This window comes from Syngnathus scovelli, chromosome 6 (assembly GCF_024217435.2).
Source record: "Syngnathus scovelli strain Florida chromosome 6, RoL_Ssco_1.2, whole genome shotgun sequence".
Classification (NCBI taxonomy): domain Eukaryota; kingdom Metazoa; phylum Chordata; class Actinopteri; order Syngnathiformes; family Syngnathidae; genus Syngnathus; species Syngnathus scovelli.
In genome coordinates this window covers 1,954,515-1,970,819 of record NC_090852.1, presented here as the reverse complement: position 1 = coordinate 1,970,819, position 16,305 = coordinate 1,954,515, and the positions used below count along the sequence as shown (strand labels likewise).

The following is a 16,305-nucleotide window of genomic DNA, read 5'->3' as shown; positions in this document are numbered from 1 at the left end:
TTCTCAGCTCCTCGTTTGTGTTCATGTCACGTTGGCATACCGTATCGTTTAGTCTGTCGCTGCTGGTTCATATCTGGTCTTGGTGTTGGATTTTGTCAAATACATTTCCCCCAAAATGCGACTTATACTCCGGTGCAACTTATATATGTTTTTTTTCCCTTTATTGTGCATGTTATGGCTGATGCGACTTATACTCCGGAGCGACTTTTGGTCCGAAAAATACGGTATTTATTTATTTTAGATTACACTAACCCTTTTAAGACATCTGAGTGTAGCTCATCATATTAACATATCATCATCATCAGTTCTCTTGCTCAGCGACGGGGGTGCCGCCATGCATAGAGCCAATCAGTTTAGTTAGTCTTCGCCAGTTGGTTCGGTCCAGTGCTAGGGGCTCAGCTTCAGCTAGCGACAGGCCCAGGTGATGTAGGTCCATGGTGACGGCATCAATCCATCGAGTGCGGGGGGCACCGCGGGGTCATTTCCAGCCTGCAATTTTTGTTTGAAAATTGAGGATAGCGTGAGTCGGGTGTTCAGGGGGGAGTCTTTTGACATGGCCATACCAACGCAGCCGACGTTGTGCTGCCAGGTGGGATGCTGGGGGCTGTTCGGTGCGTTCCCGCAGCACAGTTGGGGACTTTGGCTGTCCATTTTATCCCCTCTATAGTGCGCAGTGCTCTGGTGTCAAAGCCATCGATTCTGGCATCCTGGGTCTTGTTGAGAGGCCAGGTTTCTGCTCCGTAAAGGAGGATAGACAAGACTGAGGAGTTATATATCCTTAGTTTGGCCTCTCTTGATATGGAATGATGTCTCCACAGTGGTTTCCAGAGTGTTTTCATGGTAGTGGCTGCCAGAGCACGTCTCCGATTTATTTCTGGTAGCATGTTGCCGTTGCTGGTGATTATGGAGCCAAAGTGGGTAAAGGATGTTACAAAATGGACTTCTTCTCCATTGATATGCAGCCGCGGAGGGGATGGGCCTCCTATGTGCATCAGTTTTGTTTTGGGCCAGCTGATCATCAGACCCAGCTTGTTGGCTTCCTCTTGGTAGATTTCCAAGGCTTATTTCAACTGATCAGGGGTGGAGCAAAATAGCATAGTGTCATCTGCGTATTCCAGATCAGTGAGGCTATAACTGCCTAGTTTAACCCCTGGAATACGCGCACATCCGTTCCATCAGATGGTTAATGATACAGTTAAAAAGGTCTGGTGCAGCTACACATTCCTTTCTCACACAGCTGTTGATTGAGAACCAGGTGGAGTTGGTACCATTGACACGCACACAGCTTTCGGTATCACTGTAGAGCTTTTGAAAGAGGGTGGTAATTTTTCTTGGTGCTCCGAGGATGGTGAGAATCTTCCCGAGGGAGGTGTAGTCCACAGTGTCAAAAGCCGCCTTGAGAACAAGAAAGGCAATATAGAGGTGTCTGTCTTGGCGGAACTCGTGTACCTTCTCAATGATGAGGCGGAGGGCAGAGATTTGGTCTGTTGCGGAGCGGTTTGGCATGAAGCCCGCCTGTTGGGGGCGGGGCGTCTTTTGCTTCTAATGGCCGGGTGAGAAGTATGCAGGTGAAGATCTTTCCTGGGATAGAGAGACGTGTAATGCCTCTGTAGTTGTTACAGACCATTTTATCGCTCTTATGTTTCCAGAAGGGGAGAATTATGCCTCTGGTCCAGTCTTCTAGGGGGTGCTCGGTAATCCTGACATGATTGATGATATGAGTGAGCCAGTCAATGATGTTGTCACCACCCGCTTTCATCATTTCCGCTGTGATGTTACAGATACCAGGGGCTCTGTCGTTTTAAAGAGTAGCCAGGGCTTGCGACACTATTGCGAGACTGTAATTTGCACTGGCATTTACGGATGATATGGTGAGGGCGTGGTCTGTTAGGGGTGGGGAATGATGCAACAGGTCGCCGAAATGCTCCTTCCAGCGGCTGATACAGTCGACCTTGGAGTTCAGTATGTTGCCCTGCACGTCCTTTACCAGAACTGCCTTCTGTTTGGGGCCTGTTTTCACTCGCCTCAGGGTCCGATACACTTGGGTGAAGTTATTGCTTTCTGCAGCAGACTCCAGGCATTCTGCTTCTCCTTGCCAGAATTTCTCCCTGTCTGCTTGTATTGCTGTGTTCCGTATACTATTCAGGCGGCGATATTCTGTCATGTCTCCCCTGAGACGTGCAGCTCTGCGCAGTTCTATGATTTCTAGTGTTGTTGGTGATATCCAGGGACACCTAGGTGTATGGTGGGTGCATCGGATGGACTCGCCGGTTGCTTGGTTTATTGTAGACACGAAAAGGTCCCAGTTGGTAAGTTCTTTCTTGGCCAGGGTCTTATACCTGTTGGTGATAGAGCAGGTAAACACTGAGGTGATGGTTGGGTCTTGAAGATGGGAAGATCTCCGTCGAGGTGTTATCTGTGATGATGGGATGGCCTTTAATTTCAGTCTCAGCTGGGCTACCAGTGATTGGTGGTCTGTGTTGCCTAGCTGGGCCCCACGATACACACGGCAGTTGGTAACACTGGATTTTCAGCGAATGGAGATGAGTATATGATCTAGGGCCTTATGGGTTTTGCCATCATTGCTGTACCATGTCCATTTGTGTATATTCTTCCTGGGGCACCATGCGATAGATAGACCTCCAGCATTGCATAGGTACTGGAGGCGAACTCCGTTATTGTTGGTGATGGGATCTGGGGATTCTGGGCCAATGATGTTTTTGGTCTGTGGGTCCCTTGAGGTGGAGGAGACTGTGGCGTTAAAATCTGCTAGCACAATAATGATGTCATGTGGGGGTATCTGCTGGATAACCTGATGTAGCTGATCAAAGAAGGCATTCTTTGCCTGGTCGTCAGCGACCTCTGTTGGTGCGTAGGCGACAAAGACTGACATATTAACACATGAAGTGCATTAAAAAACGTACAAGATGAACACCGAAAAATATGTCCGAACATACTTGCTAATGCATTCAAATGTACTTGCAAGTGCGTTAGATCTGCACACCCGCATTTAATTCTTTTCAACAAGAATTCAAGGCACAAGCCCACTCTAGAAGTTGGCAACTTGGCAAACAATGCATCATAGGTTTATTTAATTGGGGTGGATTAATGCATGCATCTAACTTTAGAAGCAATACTCTGCATTGCACTTTTTGTAATTCAAAGTCATGTTTTTGTTGAATTGTTACTAAACAGTACTTAGCATGGTGGGGTCTTTTTTTAATCTTCCACTAAAACTATGTTTTTTAAAATTAACTAACAAAGCCACCCTGAAAACAAATTAAAACTAAGTAAATTCATAAAACAAAACTTAAAATGAAACTAGATGTAATTAAAATTCAGAAACTATAACTACAAGAACGATATTGTTCGCTGCTTGGACCCTAAGACCACTGGTGGGCTTCCCCTGTCAAATCTAGCGGTGCGTGTATTCTCCCAGACACCTAAGCACATTTCCTCTTGCTCACTCAGAAGGCTGTACTATGGACGAGCACCTCTTGAAAGTGAAACATATAATCATATTGCAAGCTTTGATGTAATGAACTGCTATCGTGCTCTGCTTGAGACAGCCACACAACCGAGCGGCTACTGTTGTCCTAATGGCTTGGAGTAATATTGTCTGACAGTGCAGCTTACAAAAATTCAGTCATTCTAATAAAGCAAATGGTGAGTTAGATTTTGAAACATTTGTTTTTATTTGAACCCTCTGTGAGTCACCTTATGTCCCTTATGATGATTAACAAAAATACTCAGTTTTCCCTTGCCCAGACGTGGGTCATTTGGGACCCCCTCTGGAGCCAGGCTTGAAGGTGAGCATCTGGTGACAGAGCCTTCACCCATGGCCAGGCACAGCCCAAAAAGGCAACATGGGTCCCCCTTCCCATGGGTTCACCACCTGTGGGAGGGGCCAAAAAGGTCAGGTGCAGAGTGAGTTGGGCGGTAGCCAAAGGTGGGGACCTTGGCGGTCTGATCCCTGACGGAAGCTGGCTCTAGGGACATGGAATGTCACCTCTCTGGCAGGAAAGGAGCCCAAGCTGGTGTGCGAGGCACAAAAGTTCCAACTAGACCAGGGGTCGGCAACCCAAAATGTTCAAAGAGCCATATTGACCCGCCCAAAAAAAACCCATACCTTTCTGGAGCCGCAAGAATCTAAAAGCTTTTTATAAGGCAACATAGACTGTCAATACATGAGCTGTATGCCTACTATTAAAATAATTAAGTAGGCTATAAATACAAACTAACAAAGCGACGCAAAACGTCGCCCCTGGATAGCCAGCGGACTTTGTTGTGCAGCAGGAGATCGGCATATTCGCTCTCAACTTCATCTAGCAATTTACGGAACTTACGGTGGTTTAATGCTTTTGCGATTATTTTGTTCACAATATGGATGACAAGGTTCATTACCTCCAAACAGTCCGGTGGGAATGTTTACGCACACAGCGCCTCATGGTGCATTATGCAATGGAATGCAAGCAAATTTCGATCCAATGCTTTCTGTCGTAAAGTCACAAACTTTTGCGACCCTCTCATACTTGGTGCGCCGTCTGTAGCGACTGAAATTAGGTGGCCAGTATGTATCTCTGTCATTTAAACACACCAGCACAGCCTCGCAGATGTCCTCCACTCATGTTTGGCCTTTTAGTGGTATCAATTTCTTCTTGCGGCCCATTAGAGTTCACGTACCTGCATAGCAGAGCTGTCTGTTCGATATCGGTCACGTCACACGACTCATCACAGGCAATTGAGAAAGCTGGAGCTGAATTGATGTCCTTGATTTGCTGATCGGTGATATGGTTTGCCATTCAAATTACCATTTCTTTCACTGTTTTTGCGGAGAGAGGCATGTCTTTAAATTTCTGAATGATCTAGGTTTTGTGTTTGAAGTCCGAAAAAAGGCACTCTGATATTTTAACGAATGAATCCTTCATGTACCTGCCATCGGTGAATGGTTTTCCGCGCTTTATTATCTCCTGGGCTTGCAGAACAAAACTTGCAGCAGTAGTAGAGTTTGGAGATGCAATCCACTTCTTGAAACTGTTTTTTCGTTCCTCAAATTGTATCTTTCCTCTCAGTTCCAACTAGGTGATAAGCAGCAAATTTAGCATGCTTTAGCTGAAAATGTCGCTCCAAATTGATCTTCTTGTTATATTTGACAACTTCTCATTGCAAATCAAATATTCAGGCAATCCTTCAACATTGGCATTGAAAGCTAATAGTCAATTCTTTCTTAAACCCTCTGTTCTCATCAGCAAGCTTTCTCTTTTTACCTTTTGAATCCATGGCCCGTCACTCACACACCTGTTTGTTTACAACTCGCCTGTGCTGTGTCGCTTGCTACGACGCAATTTTGTGCCATTCTGAAATTCTGTACTTTTAATATATTTACAACTACATACATCTTCTACAGCATAAGAATGTATGTGTCATGGTTACCATCTAAAACCATATTAAAAAAAAAAAAAAAAAAAAAAAAAAAACAACAACATCCGATTCCATTTTCACTCATTTTTGCAAGAGCACCAGGGAGCCGCTAGGGGTGTGCTAAAGAGCCGCATGTGGCTCTGGAGCCGCGGGTTGCCGACCCCTGAACTAGACATTGTCAGACTTGCCTCCACACACAGCTTTGCTTCTGGTACTTTTGAGAGGGGATGGAATCTCTTCCACTCTGGAGTTGTCCACACTGAGAGGCGCCAAGCAGGTGTGGGCATACTCATTGCGCATTGGGGTTCTCGAGAGGGTAGCCTCCCTCTGCCTTCGGGTGTGGGGGACGGGTCCTGACTGTTGTTTGTGTTTATGCACCAAATATAGCAGTTCAGAGTACCCACCCTTTTTGGAATCCTTGGAAGAAATGGTGGAGAGCGCTCCTTCTGGGGACTTCATCATTCTGCTGTGTGACTTGAATGCTCACATGGGCAATGACAGTGAGACCTGGAAGGGCGTGATTGGGAGAAAAGTCCTATTCCTATTTCAGACTCTTGTATATCTGCAAATCTCTTCTTTCAATCCCTACCCACAGTGCCCACATGGAGATTGACCTGTCAATTAAGGTCGAGAGGATCGGACGAATCTTAGCAATATTACGAAGGTGAAAAAACGCAATCCTGGTTATATTCTTAATGTGTTTTTGAAAGGAGAGCGTTTGGTCAAATATTACCCCGAGATTAGTTACCGTATCACTCTGAGTGATAGTACGATTATCTATAGTTATAGTGGTTTCCTTAATTAAGTGTTGATAACGAGTAGGACCAATTATTACATCTCAGTTTTATCTGGGTTAAGACGAAGGAAGTTGAGAGACATCCATTGCTTGATCTCCGCAAGGCATGGCTCGAGATTACAACAGTCCCGCGGATCTGTCATCGATAACGGCATATATAATTGGGTGTCATCCGCGTAGCATTGAAAACTAATATTATATTTACGTATTATGTCCCCAAGCGGAATCATATAAATATTAAATAAAATCGGTCCGAGTACCGATCCCTGTGGGACACCACACGTAACATTATAGAGCTCAGAGGACGTATTGCCATGGACCACTCGGTGCGTCCTGTCTGATAGATAGGAATTGAACCAGCTGCTGACCCTGAGATACCAACACAACTTTTAAGACGTCCTAATAAAATATTGAAGTCTACAGTGTCAAAGGCAGCACTAAGATCGAGTAGTAACAATACAGACGACGTATTTGAATCCATAGCTATGAGGAGATCATTAGTCACTTTAGCAAGTGCTGTCTCTGTGGAATGATTAGCTCTAAAACCAGACTGAAAAGAGTCATATCGATTATTAGCGACCACGTAATCAATAAGCTGCTGCGCTACTACTTTTTCAAGAAGTTTTGCTATGAATGGGAGGTTTGAGACTGGCCTATAATTACTGAGACAGTCCGGGTCAAGATTTGCTCGCTTAAGTAGCGGTTTAATAATAGCGGTTTTAAAGGCTGTTGGCACTATCCCAGAGGAAACAGACAGATTGATTATATTTAAGACGGACGGTCCTAAAATTGGAAATAATTCTTTAAGTAGTTTGGCTGGAAGCGGGTCGAGTAAACATGTTGTTTGTTTAGCCGCACTAACCAATTTTGTAACCATTTCAAGGGACACGCTTTTAAAATTTGAGAGGGTTTTTGCATGATCCCCAGCGCTAGTAACCGGCGGAGCGATTGGAATGGTATTCTTGATCTCGTCCCTAATGGACTCAATCTTTTGAGCAAAAAATTTCATAAACTCGTCAGCTGAGTGGAAGGAGCTATTGGAGGTCGGCTGGTGCAGAGTTAGCTTTGCCACTGTAGCAAATAGGTATTTAGGATTGTTTTTATTGAGATTAATGACTTGCGAAAAATAACGAGTTTTTGCTAAAATAAGCGCATCTTTATATTTCAGGAGGCTGTCCTTCCATGCCTGATGGAAAACCTCAAGTTTGGTTAAACGCCATCTGCGCTCATGCTTTCTACATAATTGTTTAAGCGTACGTGTTTCATCTGTGAACCACGGAGTTGGCCATCTACGGCGAGTTTTCAGACGTAGCGGTGCCACAGAGTCGATGGCTTTTAATAATGTCGCATTGAATTCATTTGTAAGATTATCAATAGAGCCGCTGTATGCGGGAAACATGACGGTTGCCGGCGACAGTAACTCAGATAGCGCAGTTGCAGTCATGGAGTTAAAATTACGGCTGCTATAATTCTGATTGCTCTCTTGTCTTTGACAAGGAACTAAAATTTCAAATTTTATTAAGGAATGATCAGACAGAACAGTAGTGTATGGCAGTACTGCTACATTTGAGGTTGCTAGTCCTCGTTGCTAGATAATACCAGATCTAAGGTATTTCCATTCTTATGCGTTGCTGCCTGTACGGCTTGCGTAAAACCAAACGTACCGATTAAAGTTTGAAATGCCGAAGTCAGTGGTTCTGACGGTGAATTCATGTGGATGTTGAAATCACCCATGATAACTATATTATCTGCATTTGTCACTAGATCAGCCACAAATTCTGAAAATTCATCCAGGAAACCAGAGTAAGCCCCGGGTGGACGGTAAATAACAGCAAGATAGAATGACGGTAAAGCAGTGGATCGCACAATGAGAACTTCAAATGTTTTAAATACGTGAATTGAGCGAGGCCTAAATCTAAGCTCAGAATTTGAGATGAGGGCGACACCCCCACCCTTTTTTCGAGGACGTGCCACATGCGAGCTCACAAAATTTTGAGGCGAGGCCTCGTTAAGTGGCAGCAGTTCATTAGGTTTTAACCAGGTCTCGCAAAGACCAAAAACGTTTAGATTATGTTCCGTGATGAGGTCATTAACGAGAACTGCTTTCGTATGAAGCGATCTAATATTCATAAAACCGAGTTTAAGTGTAATCGGTCGAAAATAAAACTAAAACAAATAAGTCAATATTTATCGAGCTTGATCAATATGGAATACTTATTGTGACATACTTTTCAGTCGTATCACCCAGCCCTGGTAGAACATCACATAATGTTGAAGCTAACAGAATCCCTATCTATAAAAATCTATAAAAAGTAGCTATGCAATAGCTAGGCCACCCAACTGGACTTCTTCAATGCCTTGGTCGGACCTAAACATTCCGTGTCAACCAGATCAGCCCTACAGCACCCTATCTTTAGTAACTCAGGACAAATCTCATCCACCCCTGGGGATTTGCTGCCAAGGAGCATTTTAATCGCCTTGTCGACTTCACATGCAGAGACTGGAGAGATCCAGTCCCCAGACTCGTCATAGACTTCCTCAGGAAAGTGTATTAGTAGAATTGAGGCTCTCCAACTTGCGTCCTTGTGTAAGATCAGCAATGCCCAATTCTCTACACAGTTCTCTTCAGAGTTTCCATTCTGCATTGATTACCCCTACTTTGATGCCAGAGCTTCTTCCAGAGTCCCGCAGGCCAAAAAGGCCCGATAGGACTCCTGCTCCACCCGAACAGTACATTTCCCAGACGCACATCATTCACAGTGATGCCCCATTGACGCACATCGCTCACAGCTACGCCCCACAGCAATCATCACCACCACCTGCTCCCTGCTTGTTAACACCTGTCCTTAAACGCTGGATTCTTGTCACTCCGTGTCAGTTCGTCTGTGTTGGTACCCGTTCCTGCTCACTGGCTGTTCACTAACTGACTCCTGTTGCGGATCCTGCCTGCCTACCCGACCATTCATGAACTTCGCCCGGCCTGACCTATTGCCTGTCCCTGTCCACGTCCCCGCGTAGCACCTCGCCTGCCTGAATGACCGACTATCCTGAACGCTGCCCAGCCTGACTTATTGCCCGTCCGTGACTACGTCTTCAGCTTGCTCCAGTCTAATTTGACTATGCCCGTCGCCATGACACCTGCTTGCTCATCCGCCTGTCTGTCCATCTGTTCCTTCCCGGCAAGCAACCTGCCACGTCCAAACACCTGACGTCTCTCCCCACCGGTGCTGCTGCACCTGCTCTGCCGGTGTTCCAGCCTCTCACTCCCCTTTACCCCTTTATTCAATAAAAGAAGTTTGTTCTGCACTTGGTTGCCCTGCCTGATTCATTACTCCTTCGCCTTAACAACACCCCTCACCTCTGAACTCCACCATTGGCTTTGGGAATAGACACAATGACACAGTTACCTCCTCGTGTCCACAGCTCCAGTTAGCCATGTGGCAGGGGGCAAAGCCCATTTGAACTAATTGCACCATCATGAGCCTGAGCCTGAACAAGGTCCAAGTACTGTGGAAGACCTCCTGCGTGGTCCCCGTACTGAAGGTGCCGTGCCCCAAGGAGCCTAACCACTTCAGGCCAATTGCCTTGACATCCCACCTGATGAAGACTATGGAGAGGATCATCTGCGTTCACGAGTAGGAGCGCAGCTGGACCCCCTGCAGTTTGCTTACTGGCCTGGTGTTGGGGTGGATGATGCAGTGATTTATTTACTGCACAGAACACTGCTTCACCTTCAGGACGTAGGGAGCACTGGGAGGGTCATGTTCTTCAATTTCTCCAGTGCTTTTAACACCATCCAGCCGTCACTGCTTAGGGTGAAGATGGAGAAGGCGGGTTTGGACCGGCGCCCTGCTGCATGGACAACAGACTTCCTCACCGACAGGTCGCACCGACAGTATGTGAGGTTACATCGCTGTGAGTCCGACTTGGTGCGCTGCAGCACAGGTGTTTCCCCCAGGGTACGGTTCTCTCTCCTTTCCTTTTCACCCTGTTCACTTCAGACTTTACCCACGACACCGCTCACTGCCACATCCAGAAGTTCTCCGACGACACGGCCATTGTTGGATATGTCTCGGAGGGGAACGATTTGGAATATAGGACGGTCATCAAGGACTTTGTCAGCTGGTGTGAGCTCAACCAGCTTCAGCTGAACACCAGTAAGACGAAGGAGTTGATTGTGAGCTTTGGGAGGACAGCACCCATCTTCACTCCGGTGAACATCCAGGGATCGGACATTGAGGTAGTGGAGAACTACAAATTCCTGGGTGTTCGCCTTAACAACAAACTGGACTGGACTGATCACACCCACGCCCTGTGCAAAAAGGGCCAGAGTCGCCTCCACCTGCTGAGGAGACTGAGGTCCTTCGGTGTGTGCAGGGCTCTCCTCCGGACCTTCTATGACTCTGTGGTGGCCTCAGCCACCCTCTACGCTGTGGTCTGCTGGGGTGGAGGCAGGACTGACCGGGACAGGGGGAGACTGAATCAGATGGTCAGAAGAGCGAGCTCTGTCCTGGGCTGTCTCCTGGACTCCATTGAGGTTGTGGGTGAGAGGAAGACGTTGATTAAGCTTAAATCCATCATGGACAACACCTCTCACGCCCTCCATGAGATTGTGTGGTCCCTGAGCAGCTCGTTTAGCGGCAGACTTTTGCACCCTCGGTGTAGGAAGAAACGGTTCCGCAGGTCCTTCATTCCCTCTGCTGTCAGACTTTACAACATGCGTGGCGCCTGATAAAATTAATGTGTTTCGCCTCCACTCACGGCACTTGTCCTTGTCTGTTATTCACCCTTTTTTGAAATGTTGGCACTTGTTTTATTCTTGCACTCGTATTATTCTTGCACTCATATGTACTGCTGTGACAAGTGAATTTCCCCGCTTTGGGATGAATAAAGGTCAATCAATCAATCAATCAATCAATCAATCAATCACCCACCTCCCCTATGAAGTGGGATCCATGACTAAGTAGTGATTGGTTGACAGCACTGACCCTCTTTTCACCAAAGTGAATAAGACGTGGCTGTCAGTCCGATAATACCACAAAGACTATCATCAAACTGTGGCCTTTGATGTCCTGATGCCAAGTGTGCAAGTGTAAATATGGTGTTTGTTATAGACAATCCATGATGAGTAAAAAAGTAACACTGCTCGAGTTCTGGTTGGGGGGAGAGAGCATTCCCAATCAGGTCCATTCAGTTGTCACTGTCATTGCCCTCATGAGCATTGAAGTCCCCCAGAACGAGCGTGTCCCAAGCAGGAGTGCTCTCCCACACCCCCTGTAAAGACACACACACAGAAAAAAAATAAATTGGTTACTTTGAGCTGGTGTCTGGTATATTGGCACAAAAAAGTCAGGACGTGTCCATTCTTGTCCATCAGGGTGAATCTCAACACACTGAGCTGGTGGTATAGAGCAGTAGTCCCCAACCTTTTTAGCACCACAGACCGGAATACTGTCAGAAAATATTTTGACGGACCGGTGTTTGATGTCACGATTTTTGCGAAGAAAACTTCTGTAAACAATGTCTGGCACCTCACCTAGGACCCTTTTGCCATGGGTGACCCTACCAGGGGCATGAAGCCCCAGATAACATAGCTCCTAGGATCATAGGGACACGCAAACCCTCCACCACGATAAGGTGACGACTCATAGAGGGGAAATATAAAATCAAATGGATCAATAAATCAAATAATCACCGACTGCACATTGTTCATGGACGTTTTCGCAAAAATCGTTCATGTTTGAACTACAATCCCATTTGCGCAAAACAGACCAAACACAATCCTAAACGTCATCGTACTTTTCAGCCAATCATATAGCAGAACAACAACGGAAGTGCGTTACCACATAAACACACTATCCCAACTTAGCCTTCAACCCTTTGCTCCATGGGATAATTCTGTGTGCAAACACCACCGTATAATATAATAATGAACGTAAATCCACTGTATATTCTATGCAACTTAACTTGCAACATCCTCATAACATCATGCCAACAACATAAAATGAGTAATGTTATGTACATGTCACTGAGGTGTAAAATAATGCAAGTTATTTATTCTTTCTTGTGCGGCCCATTACTAAATGATCCATAGACTGGTACCGGTCTGCGGCCCGGGGGTTGGGGACCACTGGTCTAGAGTACCAACATCGACTTGGTGCATCTCGCTGGTAGCAGCTCCAGAGTGCAAGAGAGTACAAACCATCTTAAAAGGACTGGTACCCGAGCCCAAGGTAGGTGTCGAGGAAAGAAAGCCCAACTACCTAGTCAGTACTTCCTGACCGCAAATACCTGCTGAGGCTCTTTTCTTGCAACAGAGCTGACACACCACGTCCCTGGAACCAACCTCCACTAAGGTTCCCGCCTTCGACTGACACCCAGCTTCTATCCACTCATAAGTAGTGAGCCCATTGAAAGGAAACCCATGTTACCTCATCATTGAGCCCCACCTCCAGGGCTGACTATGCAGGAAGGCCTAATGACTTGCAGTGCGGGAAAATGTACTCCAGTCATTGCCATCATCAGAGGGTTACTAAGATGTGCTTTGTCTGGCAATGTTGTCGATATACATATTCACATGATCTGTGTCAGGAATGAGTTGAGCCAGGGCGACCAAATGCAGCTTGAACCAGGATTTATTGCAGGGAAAAGGAGTTGGAAGGGAGGCAGGTGGGGAACCGACGACACAGACGGGAGGAAGACTCACGGCCAGCAAAACAGACAGACTGACCGACATGAAGTCCCCTTGGACAAGGTTAAAATTCTGACCGTGAGCCTTCAGACAGACCGAGGGAAAACCAGATGACAAGAACAGGAACACTGGGCACTAACAGGAATGGACACAACAGTAGACACCGACCGGGAGAAACACACGGGCAGGGCTTAAATACACAGGGTAACAAGAGGAAGCAGGTGACAGACGTTACGGTAACGAAAGGGGTGTGGCCGAGCGAAGTGCAGGCCGAGCGTGCTGTGGCACGGGCGTGACAATCTGTATTATAATTATAAATATGTATCTATCAGCGCAGCTTGGTGGGGCACTGGTTAGAACGTCCGCCTCCCCGTGTGGAGTTTGCATGTTCTCCCGTGCCTGCGTAGGTTTTCTCCGGGCAATCCGGTTTCCCCCCACATCCCAAAAACATGCTTGGTAGGCCGAATGAGCACTCTAAATTGCGCCTAGGTGTGAGTGAGGATGGTTGTTTGTCTCTACTGTATGTGTCCTGCGATTGGCTGGTAACCGGTTCAGGGTGTCCACTGCCTACTGCCCGATGACTGCTGGGATAGGCTCCAGTACGCCGGCGACCCCGTGGGGACAAGCGGTATAGAAAATGGATGGATGGATATGTACATGTGTGAGTGTGTGCGTATGTGCATGTGTGTGCGCGTGTGCATGTTTGTGTTGCAAACTGATAACAACATGCCTATCGCAAAAATTATTACATAATTTAGTTTTTCTGAATCTGTCCAACAAATTAATCAAAAATAGGATTAAGTGAAAGATAACTCTTATTAAATGTGCCTCATTTAGTGATTGCATACTTACTACATTTTTAAAACTCACATTTAATGATCTTGTATGTCTATATACAGCGTCTACAGGAGGAAGCCCAGTGGTTGACAGTGGTGGAGTATGTCAAAGCATTGATGCAGAAGAGGCTGGTATGTCGCAGTGCTGAGGAAAGGAGGAAATTAACTCAGCAGATGGTTAAGGATGACCAGCAGTTTCAAGAAATTTTCCATGGTGTGGTCAGTTATTTAATCATCCTATCCTGTTAATGGTGTAAATACACAGTGTCCATATATATATATATATATATATATATATATATATATATATATATATATATATATATATATATATATATATATATACACACACATATATATGGTCTGGCAAAATGATCTGACATATTTGTAGTTTTAATAAAATGCAAATAAATTAAAGAAACAAAAAGTTTTTTTTTTTTTTTTCCCCGAAAAGTACATACCATTAATTTCGGACTATAAGCCTCGGCTTTTTCCTCAAATTTTGAACCCTGCGGCTTATATTCCGGTGCGATTTATATACGATTTTTTCCGTGATTTATGATGATTTCATCACTTTTATACACCCGTAAAAAGGATGTGGACTGCTGTTGTGCGGCACCGCTTTGCTGGACATGTGACACAGTCACAGGGGAGAAAACTGGTGTGTTGATCGCATGTCCATCCGCCAGGCAAATAGTGCCGTATAATTCACACAAAGAAAAGACAGAACGAGATCAAGACGAACATTACTGAAAGGAACCGAGTCTCTCACGGATGACCGAGCTTCTCACCCTATCTCTAACGGAGAGCCCGTACACCCTGTAGAGGAAACTCATTTCGGCCGCTTGTATCTGGGATCTCGTTCTTTCAGTCACAACCCATAGCTCATGACCATACGTAAGGGCAGGAGCGTAGATCGACCGTTAAAGTGAGAGCTGTGCCTTTTGGCTCAGCTCTCTCTTCACCACGACGGAACGGTACAGAGTCCGCATTACTGCCAACGCTGCACCGATCCGCCTGTCGATCTCACGCTCCATCCTGCCCTCACTCGTAAACAAGACCCCAACATACTTGAACTCCTCCACTTGGGGCAGGATCCCATCCCCAATCTGGAGAGGGCATTCCACCCTTTTCCGACTTAGGACCATGGCCTCAGATTTGGAGGTGCTGACCCTCGTGCCGACCGCTTCACACTCAGCTGCGAACCGCTCCAGTGAGAGCTGGAGATCACGGTTTGAAGTAGCCAACAGCACCACGTCGTCTGCAAAAAGGAGAGATGCAATGCGGAGGTCCCCAAACGGGACACCCTCAACGCCTCGGCTGCGCCTAGAAATTCTGTCCATAAAAGTTATGAACAGAATCGGTGAGAAAGGGCAGCCTTGGCGGAGTCCAACCCTCACTGGGAACAAATCTGACTTACAGTCGGAAATGCGGACCAAACTCTGGCATCGATGGTACAGGCAGCTAACCGCCCTTATCAGTTGGTTCGGCACTCCGTACTCCCGAAGCATCCCCCCACAGAACTTCCTGAGGGACACGTTCGAACGCCTTCTCCAAGTCCACAAAACACATGTGGACTGGTTGAGCGAACTACCTCTACCTCTAACTACCTCTGCAACTGGCTACTGGACTTCCTCTGTCAGAGGCCTCAAGTAGTACGTGTTGGCGACAATATCTCAAGCAGCATCACGCTGAGCACGGGGGCCCCCCAAGGCTGCGTGCTCAGTCCGCTGCTCTTCACCCTGCTGACGCATGACAGTACTGCAACCTACAGCAACAACCGCATTGTGAAATTTGCTGACGACAGGTCTCATCACCAAGGGCGACGAGACTCAATACAGGTCGGAGGTCGATCTTCTGACCACATGGTGCAGGGACAACAGCCTCCTGCTGAACGTCAGCAAGATCAAGGAGATTGTTGTTGACTTCCGGAAGGGTCACACCCAACACCTGCCACAGACCATCGACGGTACTGTGGTGGAGAGAGTGAGCAGCACCAGATTCCTAGGGGTGCACATCAGTGAAGACCTCTCCTGGACAACCAACACTGCATCACTGGCGAAGAAAGCTTAGCGCCGCCTGTACTTCCTGCGGAAACTCAGGCGAGCAAGTGCTCCTCCAGCCATCATGACCACATTCTACCGTGGCACCATTGAGAGCTTCCTCTCCAGTTGTATCGCTGTGTGGGGTGGAAGCTGCACTGACTACAACATGAAGGCCCTGCAGCGCATAGTGAACACAGCTGGTAGGATTATTGGTGCTTCACTCCCCTCCGTGAAGGACATTTAACCCTCCCGTCTCACCCGCAAGGCGACCACGATTGTGAGTGATGTGAGTCACCCCGTTCACACTTTGTTTGATCTACTGCCCTCTGGTAAGAGGCACAGAAGCCTGCGCTCCCACACCACCAGACTCATCAACAGCTTCATACTCCAGGCTGTTAGGATCCTGAACTCTCTCTCCCCTCCACCCTCGGCTGCATAACGTCCTGGCCTTTTGGGCCACGTTGGCTGCCTTGTACGACTCCACTTGCACTACTCCTCCTGTAATTTTGCGCTATA

At 46.7% G+C, this 16,305-nt stretch overlaps 1 protein-coding gene across 6 annotated transcripts in view; it reads left to right on the top strand.

Annotated features, from left to right (window-relative positions):
- The window catches only part of exoc3l1 (exocyst complex component 3-like 1), a 110,755-nt gene that overhangs the window by 86,812 nt on the left and 7,638 nt on the right, over positions 1-16,305 (top strand). For 5 of the 6 annotated variants that reach the window (XM_049723039.2, XM_049723037.2, XM_049723044.2 and 2 more), the window contains one exon: positions 13,808-13,963. In XM_049723039.2, the coding sequence (XP_049578996.1) occupies positions 13,808-13,963 (156 nt within the window). The remainder of the gene's footprint in view (positions 1-13,807; positions 13,964-16,305) is intronic. The other variant, XM_049723041.1, reaches the window with a different exon arrangement.